The 26,917-nt window shown below is 41.2% G+C and overlaps 1 protein-coding gene across 8 annotated transcripts in view; it reads left to right on the top strand.

Moving 5' to 3' along the window:
- Window positions 1-26,917, top strand: part of ptprt (protein tyrosine phosphatase receptor type T) — a 127,394-nt gene that overhangs the window by 77,813 nt on the left and 22,664 nt on the right. For 3 of the 8 annotated variants that reach the window (XM_089009492.1, XM_089009484.1, XM_089009487.1), the window contains 9 exons: window positions 897-1,032; window positions 4,812-4,844; window positions 7,984-8,013; window positions 13,726-13,880; window positions 15,387-15,467; window positions 16,105-16,140; window positions 21,456-21,548; window positions 22,208-22,317; window positions 23,130-23,217. In XM_089009492.1, the coding sequence (XP_088865618.1) occupies window positions 897-1,032; window positions 4,812-4,844; window positions 7,984-8,013; window positions 13,726-13,880; window positions 15,387-15,467; window positions 16,105-16,140; window positions 21,456-21,548; window positions 22,208-22,317; window positions 23,130-23,217 (762 nt within the window). The remainder of the gene's footprint in view (window positions 1-896; window positions 1,033-4,811; window positions 4,845-7,983; window positions 8,014-13,725; window positions 13,881-15,386; window positions 15,468-16,104; window positions 16,141-21,455; window positions 21,549-22,207; window positions 22,318-23,129; window positions 23,218-26,917) is intronic. The other 5 variants (XM_089009486.1, XM_089009489.1, XM_089009488.1 and 2 more) reach the window with 3 other exon arrangements.

Genomic DNA, 26,917 nt, shown 5'->3' on the forward strand with positions numbered 1-26,917 from the left:
TAATAAAAATAAAATAATATGTAAATTTAATAGAATAATAATAATAATAATAAATAATATAATAAATAATAATAAAAATAAAATAATATATAAAATATAATAATAATATAGATAATATAATAAATAATAATACAAATAGAATAATAATATCATAAAAATAATAATAAATAAATACAATAATAATTAAAATAATAATGTCAAAAATAATAATAATAAATAAATAAAATAAAGCATTGGCCATGGCCTCTGGCAATAGTTTTTCCTTTGCCTTTCCCTTTTTTCCCCAAGTTAGCGCTTTATTCCTGCTTCAACTTTTGTTAAAGCACTATATAAACCAATATGTATGGATGTATTGCATTGTATTTTGGACAGCTATCTTCATTTCGATCTCACATAACTCCAGACCCATATAATTTAGGAATTAACTTTTTTTTTCTGATGATTAGGTTTCTTATGTTCCATTGAATGTTTATGTCGTCCTAAAACATTCCTTTGACAATGAGGAAAAACCCTAGCACTGGATTTTTGCACATCCGGCAGAGTTAAACAGGGTTAGAGGAGTAAATTTTCAAAACAATTAAAAGGACCTGTAAAAAGGAACCACAAATCGTTGCTTTCAAACTAAAATGGATAACAAAACTCTGAAAACCTTTTTTTTTTTGTTGTTGTTGTTGTTCCACTCATGATACACGACTACAGAATTTCATGTTGCCGTGTTGCATGACGTTGACCTCCCCCCCTCCCCCGCCCGCATGACTTCACCCGAATACGATGCACCACATCTTCACTTTGCGATTGTTGCCCATGTTCATGCGTTTTTGTGTCAATTGTGTGACTTTATAACCCCTGGTGTGACTTTGTGTGTGTGTTTCTGGGTGTGTGCGCTTCCCACATAGGCGCCTCAACGCAAGACTCTGACGCCATGGAGCCCGAAAAACCCGTGGATGGCACGGTCAAGTTGGCAGGCGTCATTACGGGCATTCTCATGTTCATCGTCATCCTCCTCGGCCTCGTCCTCACTTTCAAGCGCAGGTGGGTCGTCGGCCACCGCGCACATCATGCAGTATTTCTTTCAAGAGCACCATTTGATCGAAGTTCAATATAATTGAATATAAATGCAAATGCACAGCTCTTTGTAGGACTACCGACATCACAGACATCAGAAAAACGTTTTATAGCATCTAAAATAGCCAAAACACGCAGTATGATAGTTTTATTCAAATGCAAAACACCAATCAAAATGACTTCAAGTGTCCAAAAACGACTTCAAAATGAAACCAGAAGTGGCCAGTTTCAGAAGGTCCCGCCCCCTTGTTCGTGACGTCACGCCAAGACGTCTTGCATTGTTGGAGAATCAAAACAATGGCTTCAGATTCGGAGAAGATGCTTTCTTGTTACACATCCAGTTATGAATATGATTCAAATAGTTCTGAAGAGGAAAGCATACATGTAAAGAATTTATTCCGTGCCGTTTTGAGGTATCTGGGGGCGGGAAATGGATCACCAAGAAAGTACATGAAAAATGTGTGGTCAAACATTTACATTTTCTCATTTTTTTTCTTTTTTTTTTTCACAGCAGCTTGCTGCCATTGCATCCCTCTCTCTTTGTGTTCTTTTTCTTCTTCTTTTCTTTGCTACAAATGCAGTCAACTTTTTTTGGGGGGGAAGAAGGATTGAAGACTGATTGTATTTTTTATATTTTTTTGTCATTGTTCAAGCTACTAAAACGGAAGTAAATGAAAATTGATGAGAAAGTTATCATTAGAATCCCCTCCCCCATTCGTTTCATCAAGCGTCTTTCCAAAACACCTCTTCTTCTTAAAGGACAACTGACACTATTTTTTTTTGTTGCCTAACTGAGATCAGGAAAACGTTTTATAGGGCTGCATATACCGAAAAAAAGCAAGCAATATTTTGTGCTCACTGATTGCTTTCGTCTCGTGCTCGCTTTTTTTTTCTTCCCCCGCCTCCTTTCAGACCTTGACGCTGCACTGCTCAGAACCTCCCACGCTATTTTTATATATATATATATATATATATATACTTTAAATGTATTTATTTATTTATCGGCATGAGAAATCGCAACACGTCGGAAGGCTGGAGTGGCCACTCGGCGCGGAATGTTGGTGATTGCCGAGGAACCGACAAAAAAAATGCTAATGCAATCAGCGTAAGCGTGGCGGCGCTTGTTTGTTGTGATTGCGTCGCTACCGTTCAAACTCTTAACAAGCGCAAGTTTCGTGTCAATTGAGGAAACTCTTGACCACGTATCAGAGATATAACAGTCACACACTGTGGACAGAGACTCGGTACCAGAAAGATTGTCCTTACTGCCGGCGGGAGACGTATCCATTCATGACAGACGTCTGAATTCTGCAGCCCTCTGCCAAGCTATTTATTGAGAGTACATGCAGATTACAGTAATACATTAGTAAAACATAGTTTTCTTGATTATAATACCACGTTCTGAGCACCAACACCTGTAAGCAATAAAACATTGTGTTTTTCTCCCTGAACTGATAAGTTTGTAACCTGGCTCATGACCTCTTCCTGTGATAAGAAGCTTCCCAAGTCCTAAATTCTGTCCAAGGTCAACTTTCGTAGATAAAGATGACAGTTTAACCAGCTGTGTCTGTTGACCTCAGATTGACCCCAGGTTGTCTGTGCTTCAATTGTGTATTGAGTCACAAGTGTTGACTAAACATATAACAGCATAAAAGTTTTTAAAATGATAACTTCTTATTCTGTCTAATCTCTATCACCACGGCATGCTTTGTTTCAGCCAATTAAGAGGCGGTCGGCGCACTTCAGATCAGAAAACCTTTATTCGTCCCACAATGGGGAAATTTGCCAACTTGTCACGCATCCGCTTTTGTGAAGTCATCAAATTTTTGTCGTCATGCCCAATGAGCAGAAGGAAAATTCTTTTTGCAATTTTGGTGTCATTCGTCCATTGAGGAGACGCGATTTCAATATGAAAGCAGCAGGACAGAAGATCTCGGCGGAGTTCGCCTTTGAAGAAACCATGCCAATAGCAGTGTCTGAAATAACGTCTGCCCAGACGCCCGGGGCGTGCAACTTTTCCGTCGAGCGTACAACTTATAAAACGTTTCCGCCCGGGTGGCCGACAAACTTCTTCAAGGAAGGAAAAAAAACGAAAGATTTTGTTTTTTTTTTTTCAAGTCAAACGTTTGCTTTATTTAATAAAGCAAACATTTGTCGTCAAGCCTCTTTTGAGCTTTGTCTGTTTTGCATCCATCACGCGTATTCCTGATGCCTCTGAAACTGTTTTGGCCTCTTTCAAAAAATATCTCACAAACCATTCAGAGACCATCAATTATTTCCAGCTTAAAAATAAAAAATAAAAAAATTCTTCATACGAGCACGAGCAACTGTCCGATTAATCTTTCAGCGAGAGTTTTATTTTCCCCGAGAAGGCAGAGGACATCGCTAATAAAGACGCCGGTGACGTCTTAATGGGAATGTGATGTTACCACATCCAGGTGGCCCTCAAGGGGGAGCGCCGGAAAGCAGCGCCTGAGGGCCCAAAGTCCACCGGCTATAAATAATAAACGCAGCCTAAAAAACATGATTGATATGACATGTGCTCTCTGATGGAATACGCTTGTTATTTAAACGTTGGAAACTCCGAGGATCTTTTTCTTGGAGCAAAAAAGGTCTCCATAAAAAAAGCTCGAAGACAAGATTGAACGAAACAGAAAAATGCAACACAATGCACTTAAAGGACAACCGGACAAGTTGTGTCCATAATTTGTAAAATGGCTTCAAATGACTTCTACTGAGCGTATTTGACAAAGATTCCAGCACATATAGCTATATTTTACCTTTTAAGACTCGCGCTGACTATTCCGGAAGTCTTGTTTTTGAGTTGGTGACGATGCCTGGTGTGACGTCACGTCTGGAACGCCCCTGACCGAAAAAGCGATCTACAATGCATTTTGGGTACTTTGGTTGGTTGGCGAAATTAGAAGGAAAACACATCAATAACGTGATGGTGAATTGTTTTGTGTTGCACCAAGACTACTATTTGATACTAGTTGACACAAATCAGCCCATTTCCACCGGAGCTTGGGTGTCATCTTGTGCATTTTCTGGGCGCTATATTGGAGTCCAATCGCCTCAAAATGAGACAGAAGGACTTCTTTAAACGATTGCAAACATTTATGCTTTCCTCTTCAGAACTATTTGACTCATATTCATAACTGGATGAGTAACTAGAAAGCATCTTCTCCGAATGGGACACTTTAAGTCATTTTTATTGGTGTTTTGCATTTGACTAAAAATATCAGCCTGCATGTTTTGGCTATTTTAGATGCTATAAAACGTTTTTCTGATGTCAGTTAGGAAACAAAAAAAATGGTGTCGGTTGTCCTTTAAGTGAACCTGTGTTTACAAATAACATAGTTTAAACTGTTTGTTAAAATCCAGTATTTGTAATAATTCCCTATATATATATATATATATATATATATATATATATATATAGATTACGAATAACATCAGTGCACCTGTGCTATGGTTGTGTTATACAGACGTGAATGTGATCAGAGAGTCCACAGCGGTAGTCCGCTATATTTATTTCTGTATATGCACGCACAAAAAAAAATTGGAGAGTAGGGGGTAGGTGTCACTAAAAAGAATCATCGGGGCCGGGGCGACTGTGATGAGTTGTTCACTGACTGTGGTCTCTCGCCCTTTTTTATGTCTCTCTCCATCCTGCGTCCTGGTTTTGGCTCCGCCCCTTCCTGTCCTGCCCCGTACCTGCCTTCTTGCCCTTCTTACTCCGATAGAGAGATTCACACGTGGAGAACTCTAAGCGTGGGGTATCGTATGTTTCCTTCTCCGCATTGTTCCTTTTCTTCCACCTCCCCTTGTTTCTTCCCGCTTCTTCTTCCACTTCTTTTCCCTCTTGAGTCATCGTCTGGGAAAACACGCCTGTGATCCATTCACAACTCTCTTCATGTCCAGTTTTGCTCCAACACATTTTCCCAAATTCGTTTGGATTAGAGTGATGTGAATAGACTTTTCTTCATAAATTCCCAATGAACGGTTTCCAATATTGAAAAATTGCTGTCATACTTACATACATACACAAACATACAAATAACTAAATAAATAAATAACAAAATAACTAAATAAAAAATATGTACATACATCCATCCATACATCCATCCATCCATCCATACATACATACATCCATACATACATGCATACATGCATGCATACATACATACATACATACATACATACATACATACATACATACATACATACATACATACATCCATCCATCCATCCATCCATCCATACATACATACATACATACATACATACATACATACATACATACATACATACATACATCCATCCATCCATCCATCCATACATACATACATACATGCATACATACATACATACATACATACATACATACATCCATACATACATGCATACATGCATGCATACATGCATACATACATACATCCATCCATCCATCCATCCATCCATACATACATACATACATACATACATACATACATACATACATACATACATACATCCATACATACATGCATACATGCATGCATACATACATACATACATACATACATCCATCCATCCATCCATCCATCCATCCATACATACATACATACATACATACATACATACATACATACAAATCCAAAGCAAGAACAAAGAACAACATGATTTCAAGTTTTTAACGCTCATTATATCATTGCAATCACTCAGAAATATGTCAGATGCAGCCGATGTATTCATTGCAACTTTGAATTATTTTGGAACTATTTGTCAAATTTCAAACGACCGCGTTCCTCAGGATCCACTGGAAGCGCGTTTCACATTTTTTGTGATGGTCCCAGCATTTCTGCGCATCATTCCATTTTATTTTAATGCATACATTAATGGAGACCTTTCCCAGATTCGTTTCAGCCATTTCAACATATCAGCACTTTCATTCCTTTCCAGTCGTCAGCGTTGCTGATTTGCTTGTCATGCCATTAAAAAAAACGTGCATTCTCCAGTTCTTAATTACGATCTCGTAAAAGGGCTTTCGGATGTGATGCGCGTTGCGGATGAGCTCAGCACAAGTGCTGCCTGCCCTCAACCTCAAATTTGGCTCTTTGTCGTGTGTTGCCGCATACGCCGGCCGAGTGTTTTTCCTGCCCCAAATTAATATTTATGATCACTTTTAACATGTACAGCTTTTATGGCGCAGCTCGAGGCGACCTGCACTTTATTAACATCGAGAGGAGGCCGTCGTGAAAAAAGCTTCTTGCCGATTGTCAGTGAGGAGAAGCTGACAAAAAATGTCGGGCAAGCAGACTTTGGCGTCGCATCGCCGTCTTGCCCGCGTGACTCGTGCCTCACTTAAAGGACAACCGACGTCTCCGGACAAGTTGTGTCCGGAGTTTGGAAAATGGCTTCAAATGACTTCTACGGAGCGTATTTTACAAAGATTCCGCCGCATATCGCTATATTTTACGTTTTAAGACTCGCGCTGAATATTCAGGAAGTCTTGTTTTTGAGTTGGTGACGAGTCTGTACGTGACGTCACTAAAAGACCGCCCCTGATCGTAAAAGAAAGACACATTGTAGCAGTCCTTCCATCACGTCAATGTATTTTGCTGTACTTGTTTGGTCTGGGGACCTTGTGTTGCACCCAAAAGCCGCCAGAAGAGGGCGTCCAAGCGCCATATAAGGAAATTATCAGCCTGTGGTAACGGAGGTGGCCACAGGAGGTCGCCATTGTGTGCCTCTTTTTTTGGATGAGAGATTTCCCCCCAATGTTGCCTCAAAATGGCACAAATAAATTCTTTAATCGATTGCAAAGATGTATGCTTTCCTCTTCAGAACTATTTGAATCATATTCATAACTGGATGTGTAACAAGAAAGCATCTTCTCTGAGTCTGATGCCATTGTTTACATTCTCCAGCAATGCAAGACATCTTGGCGTGACGTCACGAACAAGGGGGCGGGACTTTCTGAAAATGCCCAAATCACAGCTTAATATTTTTGCAGATTTTGGACACTTAAGTCATTTTTATTGGTGTTAAAAACTGTTTCCTATAGGTGCACCTTATAGTGCAGAAAATATGGTAAATAAATACATAAATACACTAATAAATACGTAAATAAATATGTAAATACATAAATAAACAAATACATAAATGAATAAGTACATGAATAAATGAAAAAAACACATTACATGAAAAATGAAAACATGAAAACATGAAAAGGCACTTTTACTAAATAAATTAATAAATACATTAATTAATTAATTAATTAATTAACAAACAGATAAATGAATGAATAAACAAATAAATAAATTTCAATTTTTGTAAATATTTTTTTTCTTTCATTTAAAAAAAATCTATAATAATAATACATTTAATTTCAAGCGCCTTTCAAAACACCCAATGACACTTTACAATAAAAACAATAAAACAAAGCACATAACAATAAAACCACAAGTAAAATGATAAATAATAAAATAGCAGAATGAATTAGACATTGAAAGCAATTTTAAAGAAATGGGTTTTGAGGTGGGACTGAAAGCTCTGCGTCACAAACTGGGGGCGGGACTTTCTGAAAATGCACAATTCGCAGCTTAATTTTTTGCTGACACTTTAAGTCATTTTTATTGGTGTTTTGCATTTGACTGAAAATATCATACTGCGTGTTTTGGGTATTTTAGATGCTATTAATCGTTTTTGTGATGTTAGTTATGAAACAAAAAAGTGACGTCGGTTGTCCTTTAATGGCCAATAAAAATAGAAATAACATTGCGAACAAAGAAACCTCAACTCGAAGCCAGCGGTACAGTTCCTGCCATTCACTAATCAATTGACTTGGTTGTGTGTGTCCTTCTTCTGGGATGTCGCTTGTCTTCCTTCCTTCTTCTTTGTTCATCACGGGCCTTCATCTTCACCACGCTTCAGAAGACATGCTTATTCCTACTCTTATTACCTGTAAGTAAACGCATCATGACCCGACATGCTCGCTCGCCAAACACCAAAATACACAGTCGCCTTATGTGTCCCAACCATATTCTTCTAACACGTAGCGCCACAAAAATAATTCTGAATTATTGGTCGCGAAAGAAAAGTCCAGTGTGGTCACGGGAATAATATTAGTCGGCTAAATGGATAATGTCCTTTTGAGGCAATGGCGACACAGCATTTTTTGATGGCCAGATTCACTTGACACTTCATTGGACCCCAGAACAAAACAAAAGCCTCCTCCATGTTTTTCATAGTTTATTTATGGATTTATTTCTTCATGATTAATATTCAAAAGTGTTTATGTATCGATGGATGTGTGTGTGTGTGTGTGTGTGTGTGTGTGTGTGTGTGTGTGTGTGTGTGTGTGTGTGTGTGTGTGTGTGTGTGTGTGTGTGTGTGTGTGTATGTATGTATGTATGTATGTATGTATGTATGTAGGTATGTAGGTATGTATGTACGTTCGTACGTGTGTGTGTGTGTTTGTGTGTGCATGTTCATATTTGTGTATGTCTATATGTATTGATTGATTTATTTATTTTACTGTGTTTGTTTTTTCTGTGTATTAATTTATTTGTTTATTTTACTGTATGTTTGGTTTTTCTGTGTATTTTTATTTATTTATTTTCATTTATTTGTGTCACATTGAAACAGGATTGCGTGTGTGTGCGTGTGTGTGTGCGTGCGTGCGTGTGTCTCTGAGCGAAAAACCTTCTAAATATTTGACTTTTCTGGCTTTCTTCGTCAAAAAGGTTCCCGACCCCTGTTCTAAATGCACATTTTCCACCCACCGGCAAACACGTCGACGTCCTGCCGTCATCCCCGAGCTGCGTCTGCCTGCCATCCTGTGACAGCAACATGAAAGTTTGTTTGGGTTTGGCCTGCAGCCGCCCCTCAAGCCGCCTCCAAAGTCGGAGGTTTGGCTTCGGGATATTTTCACGTGGCTCCCGACTCGACGCGCCACCTTTGGAGATCCCCACTATCACGTCCTGTCAATCTCAGAGATGACAAAAACAAAAGAAAATAAAGCAAACCCGTGGCACGTTCCACGTCGTGACTCCGAAATATCGTCCAATGCGCAGAATCAGAACGGCAGCCGCGTCGAATCGAGATTGCAATCAACCAGCGAGTCGAGAAATGTCAAAGTGACGGGATTAAGCAAGATTTCAGCCACTCTCTCTTCAAAGACTTTCTGATCTTTATTTTTATTTTTTTAAAGCAAGAACAGTATTGATTTGGACCGACAAGATATTTGAGGGATTACCGGCAGGCTTTGTTTGTCGACCTGCTTATTTTTAAGCCCATCCGAACCTTTTAAAGAAGGCAGTTTGACTAAGCAACGTCAAATTTGGTAGCATCAATCATGAATAGACCCACAAAAAAAGCCTCCAGAAACAATTCCCGAAAAGACACAGCGATCATGAGCTATCTATTAGCTGGCTAGCTAGCTTTCGATCTATTTGAGTTACTTCTGGGTTGAGTGAAGGCTAGCGCGTATGGCTGCCGCTGCTCACCCACAGAAAAACTTATCCTGTGACCTTGAGAGTTTTGAAAAGCACTTAGAAATTAAGTGCATTATTATTATTATTATTATTATTATTATTATTATTATTATTATTATTATTATTATTATTATTATCATTTCAGTGTCATTATGGAGACGGTCAGCGTTTTTTGATTTTGCATGTTGATTTATGCTAATCATGAGCAGACCCACCCAAAAAAAGTCTCAGGCAGCCATGGAAAAAAGATGTGAAATAGTCAATTCTTAGCAGTACTTAGTTAGTAGCTGTCATTTTGAAGGACAGCCGACACCTCCGGACAAGTTGCGTCCCAAATTTGTAAAATGACTTCAAATGACTTCTACTGAGCCCATTTGACAAAGATTCCACCGCATATAGCTATATTTTACCTTTTAAGTCTTGCGCTGAATATTCAGGAAGTCTTGTTTTCGAGTTGATGATGATGCCCTCAGTGACGTCACGGAGGGAATGCCCCTGACGCACAATGCATTTTGGGTACTTTTTTCGTCTGAAAACACCGCGTTGATGGCGAAATTAGAAGGAAAACAACATAAATAACGCGGTGATGAATCGTTGTGTGTCGCAGCCAATGGCGATAACACGCATAAAGAAGGTGTAAGTTGAAACAAATTCAGAGTGGACAAACCAGCCCGTTTCCAACGGAGCTTGTGCGCCATCTTGTGCATTTTCTGGGCGCTACATTGAAGTCAAGACGGCTGGAATTGATACAGAAGGACTTTTTTAATCGATAGCAAACATTCTTCAGAACTATTTGAATCCTATTCATAACTGGATGAGTAAGAAGAAAGCATCTTCTCCGAATCTGAACTCTCTGAAGCCATTGCTTTGGTTCTGGAGCAAGGCAGTTTGTGAAGGAGTATCATGATGTGACGTCTTGAACAAGGGGGCGGGACTTTCTGAATCTCCCCAGTTTGGAGCTCATTTGTGGCAGTTTTGGGACACTTGAAGTCATTTTTATTGATGTTTTGCCTATGACTAAAAATATCAGCTTGCATGTTTTGGGTATTTTAGATGCCAGAAAACGTTTTTCTGATGTCAGTTAGGAAACAAAAAAATGGTGTCGGTTGAGTAGTACTTGACCACGATCTAACAACCCCTTAGCACCAAATAACTATTTTGAAGTGAGCGGAGGAGCTTCATTCATGTGAAATGTAAATTTCTCCATTGTGAGACTAATAAAGGCATATCCAATCCAATCCAATCCATTTAGACAAAAATAGTGCCTTGCTGCCATCACGCGGCACATATTGTATTTTGATGGTCTTCTTTGAGAGAAGACTTCAAAGTTTTGATAACCACGCTCTCTGTCTTGAGCTTTCAGAACACAAAATGCCTTCATCATCAATTCAACCTCCCCCAAAAAAGATAACAGAAGTTTCGGATGATTTGAATCCCGTTCTTGTTAGCTGAACTAACCCTTCAGGACAGCTAATGTAGCAAAGGAGCGCCAATTAAGAGTCGTTGTTTTCCCTCTTTCTCCCCCCCCCCCCCCAACCCTCAAAGTGGCCTCGCTTCATCTCATCCGGCTCCCAGACAACTGCGCCTACCAGGAAGGAAGGGGCCACGGCGCTCGCCTCATCGCCTCCTAAAAAACATTCACGCGTCGCTCATTATCGACGCATCAAACGGCGGCAATTAACGCTCCGGGGGCACAAAGTAGTCCATGATTCCCGGAGCGGTTGGCGCCCACTCGCCTCACCTCGCCGCTTAATGAACTGCCGCGCGCGTGGCATTAATTCGAGAGGGATTAGGGCGCAGTCATTGCCACAGGAATTTGTCATTGAAACGAGTCCATTAACGGGATGAATATGAGCCAGGATAGCGGAGACCGTCGCTACTTTTACCTTGCAGTTAAAGCGAGAAGGCGCTACTGTGGCCGGGACACCTCCGGGCGCTATGCTGGGTCGACTTTGCTTCTCCACAACCCGGACGCTTGGACTTGTGATCTGCCGGCAGCCACAACTTGATAAAAATCTCTTGTGTTTGTTTACGGTCGACAACATCAACCTCCAAATTTGAGCATACGTCTACTTTTTTTAGCATCTGCTTTGTTGAGATACATCCGCTCCCCAATTTCCGAACATTCGAGTTAGGAAAAACGGTAGATACGAACATTTATGCGGGTACAGTATGTTGAAAAATGTTCGGACAGAGATGCTGTAAATTAGATTTTGTATTGCGCGACTTTTTCCGGCCGAGCTCGATGTTAACGCGACGGACTTAAAGGCTGACCAATCAGCGCCCGGCTATGCCAAAGTGTTGCCTGTGAGTTCAACTCACAATTGGTTGCGTCGAGTATGTGGGCGAGGAAAAAATCCCTCTTCCCAGTTGATGCTCCAAGAGGACGCAATGCATAATTAATGGGGGCTAAAAATTCAGTCATTACATGCCAGCAGCTTCAAGTCATGGCTTACAGAAGACCCAAGGATATACAGTGAAACCTCGGTTTACGAACCCCTTGGCTTACGAACTTTGCGGTTTACGAACGTTACATTTATGAAAATTTTACCTTGGCATACGAACTATTTTTCGTTCTCCTAACAAGAAAATGGTGGCCACTCTTTCTGTCCTCTATTCCCCACCCCCAGTCTTCGGTTAAAGCCACATGATTGGTCAAGAACGCAGCAGTGGGGGATGGGGTTACGGACAGAGAGAGATTAAACATTAAAGTGACAGGCAGACAGAGAGAGAGAGTGAGAAAACACACACACGAAAGGGAGATGACAGAGCTTGAAACAAAAAAAAAGTGAAAAAACAAAAGTGAAATAGTGAGAAAATGGATAGAAAACAGTGAAATTTGGACCCATTTCTACTTTGATAGTTCAAAAGCAGAGTGTAGACTGGAAGGTTAAAATATCCCATCAATCAGGCTCCACACATAACCCGCAGAAATCATCTGTACACTTGATGCAAAACCCTATCAACCCAGCTAAACAGATCACAATTGATGAAGAACTAGATACAATTATCACAATGAACGCACCTACAAGGGATCATTCCTCAAGATGGTGAAAGAAGAAGGTTACGTTCCTCATCAAGTGTTTAATGCCGACGAAACCGGACACTCCATTCCATCAAGCCATTAACAAAAGGTAAATAAAATGACTTTATTGTATAGTACAATTTATTTCTTTAATCATAATACTATAGCACATTTATTATATATAAAATAAATAAGGTATATTTTGTGTCGTTTTAAGGCTTAGAAAATTAGAAAGTAGAAAACTGTGTTTTATGGGGACCTGAGAACGGATTATTCTAATTTTAATGGTTTCCTATGGGAAATTATTTTTTGGGATACACATTTTTCGCCTTACACACTTTGTCTGGGAACCAATTAAGTTCGTAAGCCAAGGTACCACTGTATATCGTCATACTCCAGTAGGTGTGAATTTACTTTTCAACTGTTAGAGCATCTGTGTTTTCTACTTCCCTGTTCAGTGTTTGACTTAAATTACATTTCATACAAAATATAGCACTGAAGCAACTTACGAACAAATTCACCTTACCAACGACCGCTCGGAACGTATCTTGTTCATAAGGTGGGGAGCGTTTGCAGGTGAAACTTGAGCAAAAAATGTATCCATGTTTTTTTAAAAACGTTTTTAGGCATTTCTGCTAATGCTGATTGCACATGCAACCATGGTTGCCTTTGTACTTTGGACCACGGGGTTATTAAATGTGCCCACTTATGGTGATTGATCATGGGCCTACTTGAGACCTTTATTTTTTTCCGGACTGCAGTCTGCCATATGAAGGCATTGTAGACGTTGCAAACTGTCAGATTTTGAACCGCTGCATGTACAAACGTGTATAAAAACATACATCCCTCCTGTGTGAAAGGTTTTCGGTGTTGTTCAATCCCATTTCTTGGGGTCAGCGTGTGGTCGGTCAGCAAACAATTTTGCGCTCGCGGAGAAGCTTTACCGAGCGTTAGACTGCGGGCATGTTGTGTTGCGATTCTTCTTTTCTCTCTCCATCGTCTTGACTTCCTTCTTGTTCCCATCAACCCTCTTTTCCCCCGCTGAGCAATTTGAAAGCCAGATGCATGCGCCACATTTAGATCTGGGATTATGTATTTTCATGTGTTGTCAGCGATCTCGTTCACATTCCTGCGTTGTGTGGTTCTTACCAACAGAAAGTTGGCCAAGAAACACAAGGAGACCGTGAGTAGCTCCACACAGCAGAGGGAGATGGGTCCGGTCAACACGGCCGACAAAAGCACCGCCAAAGTTAGCACGCTGCACAAGGACGACCCCTTCTCCACCTCCAGCCAGGACCTCAACGGATTCAGTAAGTTCCTAAACGCTCCGATGGAGTGCGAGGGACGCTCGAATTGCGAGTCAATGTTTCAATGCTTCATCCTGGTAATTTGTCCTCCTTCACTCTCCTGACGGCAAAGCGTTTCGAGCAGTGGTTCTTCAACTGGGTTCGATTGAACTCTTGGGGTTCTGCGAGTGGTCACTTTCGAGGTTGTCTGTTTGGAAAGGAGTGCTGCGACAAGTGGTCTCCACGTGTCTGTGGAGTCCCCCAGGATTCTGTCCTCGGTCCTCCTTGTTGTAGTCGTTCGTTAATGTTTTAATTTTAGATGTGTCCTAAAATATTTGTCCGGATGTTATTTTGCCTCAGTTCTTTTCTCCAAACTCCAAATTTCTCAACTTTTCACTTGGTGGAAGTTTCCTGCTGGTTTTTATGTTTCTTCACCATGACTACAAAGTCATCCATCCAAGCTTTTAGATTTCTCTCCGCTGTGATGATTGTGCACATTTGTACCGTGCATGTGTGTGAGTGTGTGCATTTCCCCCTTAATTAGACAGAAGCATATAGGAGGGCATTTTTCTCTTGAAAATGTCACGCTGGCCTTTTGTGAGTGCTTAAGCATTGAAAGCCAAGGTTAGCAGAGAAGAGGGTACGAAAAAAGGAAGAAAGAAAGAAAAAAAGGCACTTGTAAAACCCATCACTGCGTCACTTTTGTTAATATTGAACCGCGGCTAACTTGGTAGTTGCGTGCGTGGGTGTGGTGGCCATCGGGCATTACAGGAGATCCCTGAATGGCCGCTTCACAGTTTCCGTTAGCTCTTTTTGCTGCACCGGTTGGGTATTTACGGTTGTGTAGTGGAGGACATTTTGTGTCGGCCTGGGTTGTTCTGAGTCTGACACTGACCCAGTGTCATGTGGTGTTCCACAGGGTTCCATTTTGAGGCCTCTAGCTTTTTTCCCCTGACTGATTCCTTAAGAAAGCTCGTCTGTTTAAGCTCTCAGTCGTACGGGAGTGGTCCGTCAGTTTCCGTTAGCTCTGTGTCTTCATGCAAATTTCCCCATTGTGGGACGAATGAAGGTTTTTTTTTCTGATGCTACTGTACCATGTTGTCTCCTTCCTTTAAAATGTTGAGGCCAAAAGAACACGAGAGCTTTGTTGTTAGCTTTAGCGAGCTAACTCGGGAGAAGAATGGATCAAAAGCGTTTTTTGCGGTTGTTGCGCAGTCGTCCGTTTTTGCGCTCACAATCAAAGTGTGGCGCGTTTAAGTGCTCTCTGCGTCTTTTCTTTGAGAAATTCAATATTTGTCGCCATTAGCGTTAGCGCGTTGTCGCTGCTTGTTTTGAATATGACCCATTGATCTCCCCACCCCCGCTTTCAAGGCGTTCTGTGATGTTTCTACTTACGCTTTTTCTCCATCCCCTCTTTCTGTGTCCTCCCGCTTCCTCATCTCGCTTCCCGCTGCTGCTGCTGCTGTTTTCCATCTCGCCTGCTCTTCACCTCCCCTTCCTCATCCTCCTCTTTTTCCCCCTCCTCTTCAGCCTCCCCCTCTTCTTGCTCCTTCTCCATGCAGGGAAGCAAGACGCTGCAGAGTAAATCCCTGCTCAATTCCTACTACTCAGGTATACACACACTCCCTCACACACCCAAATGCAAACTGACATTTCACTGGAAATTTTCCTCCATGTTGAGATATCGTTAGTGTAAAAGTGGGTGATGCGGTCCTACTTGGATCATCTGTCAGGCCTTTTCACGTGTTTTGGAAAAAAATATTTTGGGGGAAAATAATTAGTTTTTTTTTCTTATTTAAAAAATGATTAAAATGAAATTGCTAATTTTTTTAAACTTATTTGGTGGAATTGGTAGTATTGTCATTTTCCAATCCTTCCCACCCCCAGTTAAAATAATTACTCATTTATGCAAACTAGTGATGAAGGTTTTCACCAGTGCAGCCTCCCTCAACATTTTATTTTATTTTATTTTATTTTATTTTTTGTATTTTAATTGATTTTAATTCATTTCTTTATTCTATTTTTTGTTTTGTATTTTTTTATTTTTTATTTTTTATTATTAATTTAGTTTTTGCGATCGCAGATAACCATAATTATTTAACACAGCAGGGTACTTTGTGGGGCTATCTGTTCTAATGAAACATTGCTCGAACAAAAATGTAATCTGATCAATGTCATCGCAGTGCCTCGGTTGTCCTGGCGACGCCAACGTCGTCATTATTGATTATTGTGTTGTTGTCTTCCACAGTGTCGAAAGAGCCTGTACCTGCCACCGCGTCTTTGGGTAAGACGAAAGACACTTTAGCATTAGCATTTCCTTCACCCGCATAAAGCATCCATTGCCCCTTTTTAGCTCATTTCTGTGGTTTCTAGCAAATTTCCTGTGAGGTGAAAAGAAGAAAACGGTGCTCGGCTCAGGTGTTTGTCTCACCCAGATTTTCACACAACAATGCGGTGGCGTGAATCCTCGATGTTTTCCGCGGCGACAAATGGGACGCGCGCGCCAGGGTTTTTCGCGCACGGGAGTATGGGGGGGGGGGGGAGTTAACGCTGATGCCATGCAAATCCCAAGGATCAGGATGAAGGCCGGCACGATGTCGCGTCTTTTATGTGCAAACACGTCTACGGCTCTCGCAATCAATTTCCTTCGCCGCGTCTTCCTCATTCTGCGTCCTCTTCAGCCTTTTTGTGGCGTCGCAAGGACGACACCACAAAAGCGAAGAAAACTCCAGAAAAGAACAAGTCGTAGCAAAAGTAGACATGGTGCAAAATAAGCAAGTCCGAACACTCGTACGCTAACCGTACTAATTGGGATGTGTCTAAAAAGTACTTCAAATTGAACCCGGAAGTGGCCAGTTTCACAAGGTCCCCCCCCCTTGTTCGTGGTGTCACCCCAAGACATCTTGCCTTGCTCTAGAATCAAAACAATGGCTTCAGATTGGGAGAAGATGCTTTCTTGTTACTCATCCAGTTGTGAATATGATTGAAATAGTTCTGAAGAGGAAAGCATACATGTTTGCAATCAATTAAAGAAGTCCTTCCGTATCAATTCGAGCCGTCAATGACAGCAATGTAGCGTCCCAGAGAATGCAGAAGATGCCGCCCAAGCTCCGTTGGAAATGGGCTGATTTGTCTGCTGGGAATTTGTGTCAACTAGTATCAAATAGTAGTCTTGGTGCAACACACAACGATTCACCATGGCGTTATTTATGTGTTTTCCTTCTAATTTTGTCATCAACACGAAGTTTTCAGACCAAACAAAGTACCCAAAATGCATTGTGTGTCGCTTTCTCGGTCAGGGGTGTTCCCTCCGTGACGTCACGTCAGGACCAGTCACCAACTGGAAAACAAGACTTGACCTGAATATTCAGCGCGAGTCTTAAAAGGTCAAATCTCGCTATATGCGGTGGGGTCTTTGTCAAATATGCTTAGTAGAAGTCATTTGAAGCCATTTTACAAATTATGGACGCAAGTTGTCCGGAGGTGTCGGTTGTCCTTTAACTTAGTACCTGAAATATGAAAAAATGGAATGAAGAAATTATTTGTACTTTCCACATCTAAGGCACATTAGGTGTTTTTTTATTGAAAAAAAAAAACACCAGGGCTAGATCTCTTTCCTTTTGGAAGATGCTCGGATTCAATGTTTTTTTTTTTCTTCTTCTCTCCTCCTTCTCATCACCCCCCAGACTGGGCAATTATTCTCCCGCCGTCTCATTCAGCATAGCATTAGCTGAATGCAGGGTGATTATAGCTAATGGTAGCCATTTTGTGTGGCTGTAATGTGTCAGTGCTGCGTAATTGAAGGTGAGAGTGGGGTTGAGAGAGAGTCATTTTTAACCTTTATGTGCGGCCGGTCGGTTTAGACGCATCTCGACTCTCTGCTTGCACAGCTTATATTTGATATTGTATGCGACGCATTGCATTCACACCGCTCCTCACCGTCGTCATCGGGGTTTTTTTTCTTTTTCCACTTTCTCCTTTACAAAAAAAAAAAGTGTCAAGAAAAGCTTTTACCTTTGTAAACCGGAGCGAATTCACACGTTTTGTACTCTACCAAATGGTACCATATTAAGATAAACAGTAAAAAAGTCTGTCAAATAGTATCCTATCTGGATAGACAGTAAAAAGATTCTGGAAAATAGTGAGCCATTAAGGTAAGCAGCGAGACTCTTCTGTCAAATATTGATCCATTAAGGTGAGAAACCTCAAGAAAATAGTACACCAATTAGATAAGCGGCAAGAATCTAATGTCATATATATTTGTAAAAACAATAAAATAGCCTCTGCAAAATAGTTGTCCCATTAAGATGAATAGTGCACCTTGTTTTTTTGTTTAAATCATTAAAGGACAACCGACGTCTCCAGACAAGTTGTGTCCATAATTTGTAAAATGGCTTCAAATGACTTCTACTGAGCGTATTTTACAAAGATTCCACCGCATATAGCTAGATTTTACATTTTAAGACTCGCGCTGAATATTCAGGAAGACTTGTTTTTGAGTTGGTGACGAGTCCCTACGTGACGTCACTGAAGGAACGCTCCTGACCGAAAAAAGGACACATTGTAGTAGTCCTTCCATCACGTCAATGTATTTTGATGTGCTTGGTTGGTCTGAAAACATCATGTTGAACCAAAAACAGCCAGAAGAGGGCGGCCAAGCTCCATAGAAGGAATTTATCAGCCTGTGGGAACGTAGGTGGCCACAGGAGGTCGCTATTTTGTGCCTCTTTTGGATGAGACATTGCTGAGACCAATGTTGCCTCTAAATGACACGGAATAAATTCTTTAATCGATTGCAAACATGTATGCTTTCCTCTTCAGAACTATTTGAATCATATTCATAACTGCATGTGTAACAAGAAAGCATATTCTCTGAATCTGAAGCCATTGTTTTGATTCTGCAGCAATGCAAGACGTCTTGGCGTGACGTCACAAACCGGGGGCGGGACCTTCTGAAAATGCCCAATTTGCAGCTCAATTTTTTGCAGATTTTGGACACTTGAAGTCATTTTGATTGGTGTTTTGCATTTGGCTAAAAATATCAGCCTGCGGGTTTTGGCTATTTTAGATGCTATAAAACATTTTTCTGATGTCAGTTAAGAAACAAAAAAGTGACGTCGGTTGTCCTTTAAGAGGCTTCAGCAAAATAATATGCCATCAATTCCAACTGACAAAAACTACAACGCTATGTCAAAAACCTCAGCCAAATAATGCGCATGGACTTCAAACAGTGAAAAGATTCAGCCAACCAAATGTTCAGAATGCCAGCCTTATAATGGATCATTAAGACGAACAGTCATACGGTTAGCCAAACGGTACACCGTTGAAAGGACAAGAAACATAACAGAAGGCGTAAGCCAAACACACACACACACACACACACACACACACACACACACACACACACACACACACACACACACACAGTGGCAGAGAGATGTCTTCATCATTGTCAATGTTATGGAGCCACTGCTATGACTCCATTTCATGGCTGGCTTGAGGCACATGTGACCTTGCTAAATTCACACACACAGGTGGTTAAAAAAATGGATGACTCTCTCTGTGTTTGTGTAGTTTGTGTTTTCTCACTTGAACAAAACAATAGTGTCTGTTGGTTGTGCTCTTGGGCTGCAGCATACAACTAACGACCCTTCCCGTGCTTGCACTTTGGTTGTTATGAAGTGCTCGATACATCCAGCAGACTTGAGTTTTTCTCTCTGCACCAAATCCAGCTTCATGTAATCATTTGAAGAAAAAAAACAACGAAAACAAACAACACAGCATTCAAACGCTGATGACGCAACAGCGGGTCAGAACACGGAGCAAAATGATTCAGAGTTAGCAGAGCATGATCAACCATTTCAGTGTAGCTGCAGGGAGTAGTCCTCTGCTCCCCTCAACCTGAGAGCAGGGACCAATCATAGCAGAGTCTGGACAGTAGGGATATATATATATATATATATATATATATATATATATATATATATATATATATATATATATATATATATATATATATATATATATATATATATATAGGGCCAAAACTACCAGCAAAAGATTTTAGTTCGCTGACGAAGCCTCTTGGATAAGAAGCGAAACGTCTGACACGTTGAAAGAAGTACAGATGACGGCTGAAGAAACCTTGTCATCGCTAAATATACGTACAGTATAAGGCATATAAATTTATTTGGGAATTGAAAATATGACATCGATCGCCATTCCCGAGTTAGTTCAGGTTTTGTTCTTTCTTGCTTGGGTGCCGATAAAGCGCTGGCTTTTTTTTTTTTCCATAAGGGGGCCGCATTTCCCTTTTTGCCATGTTAGCAATTTGTTCCAGCTGCAGCTGTTGTTAAAACGCTATCTAAAATGTTGGTTTTGTAATGTATTTTGGACAGCCGACCTCATTTCAAGCTCATATAACTACAGACCCATATAATTTAGGAATTAACTATTTTTTTCTGCTGAAAGAAAAGTGACTAAGGTTTCTAAGGCTGTATTGAATGTTTATGTAGTCCCAAAACTCAATATCCTGTGAGTCCTGGAATTCAACTGACAATGACAAAAACCTTGGCACACAGCAATTGGACAAAATCTTTCAACTGCTTAAAAACAGCTACTTTTTTTCGTGGGTCGAGACACATTTACCAAAATTCACATGATGATGTCAAAATGCTTTAAAGGACAACCGACGTCACGTTTCTGTTTTTTTAACTGACATCAGAAAAACGTTTTATAGCATTCCCAAAACACGCAGTATGATATTTTTAGTCAAATGCAAAACACCAATCAAAATGACTTCAAGTGTCCAAAATCTGCAAAAAATTGAGCTGCGAATTGGGCATTTTCAGAAAGTCCCGCCCCCAGTTCGTGACGTCATGCCAAGATGTCTTGCATTGCTGGAGAATCAAAACAATGGCTTCAGATTGGGAGAAGATGCTTCCTTGTTACACATCCAGTTATGAATATGATTCAAATAGTTCTGAAGAGGAAAGCATACATGTTTGCAATCGATTAAAGAATTTATTCCGTGCCATTTTGAGGCAACATTGGGGGGAACTGTCTCACCCAAAAAAAGAGGCACAAAATGGCGACCTCCTGTTTCCGTTTCTGATAAATTCCTTATATGTAGCTTGGACGCCCTCTTCTGGTGGCTTTTGGGTGCAACACAAGGTCCTCAGACCAAACAAGTACAGCAAAATACATTGACGTGGTGGAAGGACTGCTACAATGTGTCTTTTTTTTTTCGGTCAGGGGCGTTCCTTTAGTGACGTCACGTACGGACTCGTCACCAACTGAAAAACAAGACTTCCTGAATATTCAGCGCGAGTCTTAAAACGTAAAATCTAGCTGCATTCTGTGGAATCTTATTAAAATACGCTCAGTAGAAGTCATTTGAAGCCATTTTATAAATTATGGACACAACTTGTCCGGAGACGTCGGTTGTCCTTTAAGGGCCCGGATTTTGTTCGATTGGCTTCACCATCGCATCTATACCGCTGTCTCCATTGAGCATTAATAAATCAATCCTTTTTTAAAAATGTTGTCGTCGTCACAGTCATCCTGACGCCATTTTGTCTTTGCTCACTCGCTTGACAGACAGCAGCCAGCCATCGCTCGCCCAGCCCTCGCTGACGCTGCCGAGCTTCCCGTACGGCGGCCGCGAGTCGGTGGAGCTCGCCTACCAAAGCGGTACGTCGCCTACGCCAAACTCGTATTCAGTTTATTATTCACATTATTCACATTCACATTATTATTCACAACACTACAAGAGACTGTTTAGGCAACATAGGCTTAGTTATGCTGATGAGATGATACCAGGGCAAATTGGGCAATCTGGCCAATAGTCAGTCAGGACAATAGAAGTAATCAGTGGAGCCGCAGGGATTAGTCCTCTGCTCCCCCCAACCTGAGAGCGGGGATCAATCATAGCAGAGTCCGGCACCGCCACGTCGTGACAGTAGGGATATATATAGGACCGAAACTACCAGCAAATTTTAGTTTGCTGACGAAGCCTCTTGGATAAGAAGCGAAACGTCCGACACTTTCAAAGAAGTACGGATGACGGCTGAAGAAACCTTTTCATCGATGGACCACTCCTGTACGACTGAGAGCTTCTTCCACAGACATTTAGTGTCAATGGTATGTTATCAAGACACAATGGAATATTAGTTTATTAATCTCCGTTCATTTTGTCACTCTTTCTCCAAAGTGAGATTTAAAAAGAAAAATCCATCGTCTAAAATGCAAAACAATGACCTGCAATTGTTTTTTTTTTTTTTTTCACCGATCGACTGGGTGAGTGAGTGACAGCTGTGTCCCAATACATTTGTCCGCTTGCCGATCCTTAGGTCAGTTCCAGGCGGGTCAGTTCCAGCCGGCCATCCGCGTGGCCGACCTCCTCCAGCACATCACGCAGATGAAATGTGGACAAAGTTACGGCTTCAAGGAGGAATACGAGGTGGAAATCCACACGCAGATGATTATTTCATGGATTTTATTTTTTTAAGCAGGAAAAAAAACATGACTCAACTCCCCAATGATGGACTACAAATTAGACCACCTTTTTTAATAACTGATAAGTTATCATTTCATATTAATAAGAAGGGGAAAAAAAGCCTATAGAAGAAATTTCGCCTGTATCCCTCGTGAGAAGCAGCTCGGATTCTGGATGGATGAATAAAATATTTCAAAAAGACAACCTTAGCGGTGTTTTGACAGGAATTTATTCTGATATTTTTATTGACGGTGTAAAGGTATTTATTTTATCAAAAGATAAGACTACAACCCCCCCCCACCCCCCAAAAAAAGTAAATACTTACGAACTTAATGGGTTCCCATACAGCGTGTGTAAGGCGAAACGTGTGTCTCCCAAAAATTAATTTCCCATAGGAAACCATGAAAATGAGAATAATCCGTTCCCAAAAAGGGGCTTATTTCAGGACACCATTGTTTTTTTGCACTTTTCCAGTTGCAGAAAGTAGAAAAACATGTTTGCCTGACATTTCTGACTGCCTTGCGTTGGTGTTTACCGTCGTAAATATTCATCGCACCTTTTCCCGCTTCCTGGCCGAACATCAGGCCCAGATTAGTACCCATAATGCACCGTTTTCATACTTACTCCAATTCTAACTCATGAATGTGTGTGTGTGTGTGTGTGTGTGTGTGTGTGTGTGTGTGTGTGTGTGTGTGTGTGTGTGTGCGTGTGCGTGTGTGTGTGTGTGTGTGTGTGTGTGTGTGTGTGTGTGTGTGTGTGTGTGTGTGTGTTTTCAGGCTCTGGCCGAGGGACAAACGGCACCCTGGGAAACCGCCAAAAAAGATGAGAACCGCAACAAGAATCGCTATGGTAACATCATTGCTTGTGAGTACTGACGCTTTTTTAATTTCCCGTTCTGATTTTTGTTGTTTAGCATTCGGTGCGGTTAGCCTTTTGCTAAGCTTTGCTTGAGCTATGCACTGTATTTTCTGGTGTGTAAGGCGCAACCCAATGAACGGTGTGTTGTGGAACCTGTTGTGGGTTATCTTTTGAAGCAAATCAAGGCTTTTGGGTGCGCCTTATACACCGGAAAATACGGTATATGTTGAAAACTGACGGCCATGGTTGAGTTTGCCGTAGACGACGTATCGTTTTGGTAGACGAGCTCCCCCGACTTGCGGCCGACGCACATCGGCTTTTGGGTGCGCCTTATATACTGGAAAATACGCTAGTCTTCATGGTATGAAGCAGTTGGTTCAAAATGGTGCCCAACTATTGATTTCTCTGTTTAGGATTGTTTTTTTAAAGACAGCTTGGGAAACATAAAATGTGATCACTAGAAGCCCTGGACATGCCGAAAATTTAACGACTACCAAGATTGTCACCCTTAACCTGGCAGACGGGCAACACGTCATCAGAAAATATTGTCCGAGGAATTCGATGTAGCTTAGCAGCAAGCATCGGCGTCTCACTATAAGACAAAGACTTCTCTTAACTACGACTAACCCCACCCCCACTTCCCCTTTCTGAATGTTATAACAGTCATGTCATATCATGAAGTCATTGCAATACGCAGGTGGGCCACTGATGAAGCAATTAACAGTTTGACGCACCTTGAAGGACAACCGACACCTTTTTTTTGTTTCCTAACTGACATCAGAAAAACGTTTGATAGCATCGAAAATACCCAAAACACGCAGGCTGGTATTTTTAATCAAATGCAAAACACCAATAAAAATGACTTCAAGTATCCCAAAACTGCCAGAAAATGAGCTCGGAACTGGGCAGATTCAGAAGGTCCCGCCCCCTTGTTCGTTACGTCACGCTAGGATACTCCTTCACACACTGCCTTGCTCCAGAATCAAAACCATGGCTTCAGAGAGTTCGGATTTGGAGAAGATGCTTTCTTCTTACTCATCCAGTTATGAATATGATTCAAATAGTTCTGAAGAGGAAAGCATAAATGTTTGCAATCGATGAGAGAAGTCCTTCCGTATCAATTGGAGCCGTCTGGACTCCAATGTAGCGGCCAGAAAATGCACAAGATGGCGCACAAGCTCCGTTGGAAAAGGGCTGATTTGTCCGCTGGGAATTAGTGTCAACTAACACCTTCTTTATGCGTGTTAGCGCAATTGGCTGCGACACAACGATTCACCGTCACGTTATGTATGTAGTTTTCCTTCTAATTTTGGCATCAACACGGTGTTTTCAGACGAAAAAAAGTACCCAAAATGCATTGTGTGTCACATTCTCGGTCAGGGGCCTTCCCTCCGTGACGTCATTTAGGGCATCGTCATCAACTCAAAAACAAGACTTCACGAATATTCAGCACGAGTCTTAAAAGGTAAAATATAGCTAAAATATGCGTTGGAATCTTTGTCAAATGCGCTCAGTAGAAATCATCTGAAGTGATTTCAGAGAAGTCCTTTAAGAGAGTGAAAACGCATGAAGGGGCATTTTTTGTCATGTTGTTGTATTGTGGCCGTTGACAGGTTAGAGCGGCGTGAGTGTGTGTGTGTCTGTGAGAGCATTTGAGACGCGCATACATAATTCAAGGCTCCATGTCGTGTTGGCGCCTCGACACGACGAGCAGAAGGCTTTTAAAATGAAAAGCGCAGGAAGAAATGAAATAAGCTGTCAAAAGTGTGGATTGGCCCGCAGGAACCATGATGAATTTGCTATTAGTACAAATGTTTTAATTACCGGCCGCCTGGTAATGGAAAGTGTCCATCTTACGCAAAAGCTCATTTTCTGAAAAGAAAATGTCGTCAAAAAGCCCCCCAGGGAGGCCGTGCGTTGACTTTGCCTCGATCACACGGCAAGGAAAAACATTTAGTTTGAACTCAACTTCACCTTTTTCGCTCCTTCCATCCTGGAAGCCAAGCGAAGCTTGTGTAAGATTTTGCGCATTGATCGGTTCGTGTTTGTGGCACGCCAGGAAAGCAAAAAAATACATACAAATAAATGACTTCTACTCTTCAGCAGTGCAAGCATCTTCTTGCTAACCCGTTTGGCTTCGACGTGGGTCGATTTATGTCCACTTGGCTTCCTTTTCTTCTATCTTTTTTCTTCTTCTTGCAAACCATTTTCATTAGCTGCGTTCATAGAAAAAGAACGACACTTCACATGGGTTGTTAGAATTGCTCTCAATCTGTCCAATTTCTGCTCATAAAAAAAGACAGTGGAACCTGGGTTCTCGACCATAATCCGTTTGAAAAGCGATTTGTTCCAACACCGAAATCATGTTTCCCATTACAAATAATGTAAATCGTTTTAATGCGTTCCAACATCCTGAATGTTTAACTTTTTAGTACTTTATACATTATTTTATGCATGAAATTGCACATTAAAATGCTGCCCAACACATACACAGAGAGTCATTCATTCTTAAGCACTTTCTGTACCCTCTTTGTTACATGAAGCAGTTCTAGATGAAAGAGGAGAGGATCAATACGTCTTTTCACCAGTGGATTAGGGACGATCATGGTGGAACGTGTACGTCGACTACAAGCTAAATGTTGAAAGCAAACACGCAGCTTTAGCATCCATTGACGAAAAGAGATTGGCACCTAAATCCGCTTCATTTCCAAGCCGCGACAGTTCCACATATGCGCCTGTGTGAACTGTGTGAGGTAATAATAAGCCACCGCTGTTAGATGTCGCAGACTCCACCCCCGCTCCGGTATAGACGTCATGCGTAACGCCAGCCTCTACGGTAGCGCCTTTTAATGTGGTGGTGCCTTAGATTTGGAAAACTGTTTAAATATCACATTTGGAAAACGTTTTTCATTTATTGAAGTTGCGCCTTATATTCCGGTCTCCTTTATATATGGAAAAGGTTTGAAAATACACCATTCTTTTGGGGTGCGCCTTATACACCGGAAAATACAGTATCTGGCCATTTTTGTATTTGTATTGATTCTAGCTCAGGGTTGCCAGTCATTGTAGTTACGCTTTCGTAAAAGGTGTTAAAAGAAAAGAAAAAAAAAATCAAGATGATATCTTCATCTCGTGTCATCCAAGCGTTCAAAAACAACAGCGACTCGTCGAGTAACGCCGACGAACGCGCGCCGCTGCGCTTCGTTATCGCTGATTGCGGCGCCGTCGGCGTTTGAAGGCACCGCTGCGTTGGAAAGATGACGATATGGAACTGCGGCGGCACTGAACAATCAGTGCCGCTTAATTATCTTTCCGCGGCGGGAGGAGGAAGACGATGATGAGGATGATGATGGATGATGGCTTGATATTTTCAGACCGTTTGATGAGCTTTCATGGGAGTCTGTCACCAATGCACACATACTCAGAAAAGATCAAAGATTTGGTGTGGGAGCAGATGCTTCTCGTGAGCAGACAGACCCAGAAATAAAGTCTCAGAATTTGGAAACATGTAAAACGACAATGTCGGTTGAACGTAGAAGCCTGAAATATGGCACACATTGTAATCATGAATAAGCCTTTACCAAAAAAAAGGAATCAGCCATTCCGCAAAAGATGCTAAAGTCTGCCATTTTGGTTCAAAGTCATTCTTTCAGTTGATGTTGGCTCTTTTTTGTCCGGAAGATATTTTCCCGAAAGCGCGATATGA

The sequence above is a fragment of the Hippocampus bargibanti genome, linkage group LG12, assembly GCF_051943395.1.
Source record: "Hippocampus bargibanti isolate YZ-2025 linkage group LG12, ASM5194339v1, whole genome shotgun sequence".
Taxonomy (NCBI): Eukaryota; Metazoa; Chordata; class Actinopteri; order Syngnathiformes; family Syngnathidae; genus Hippocampus; species Hippocampus bargibanti.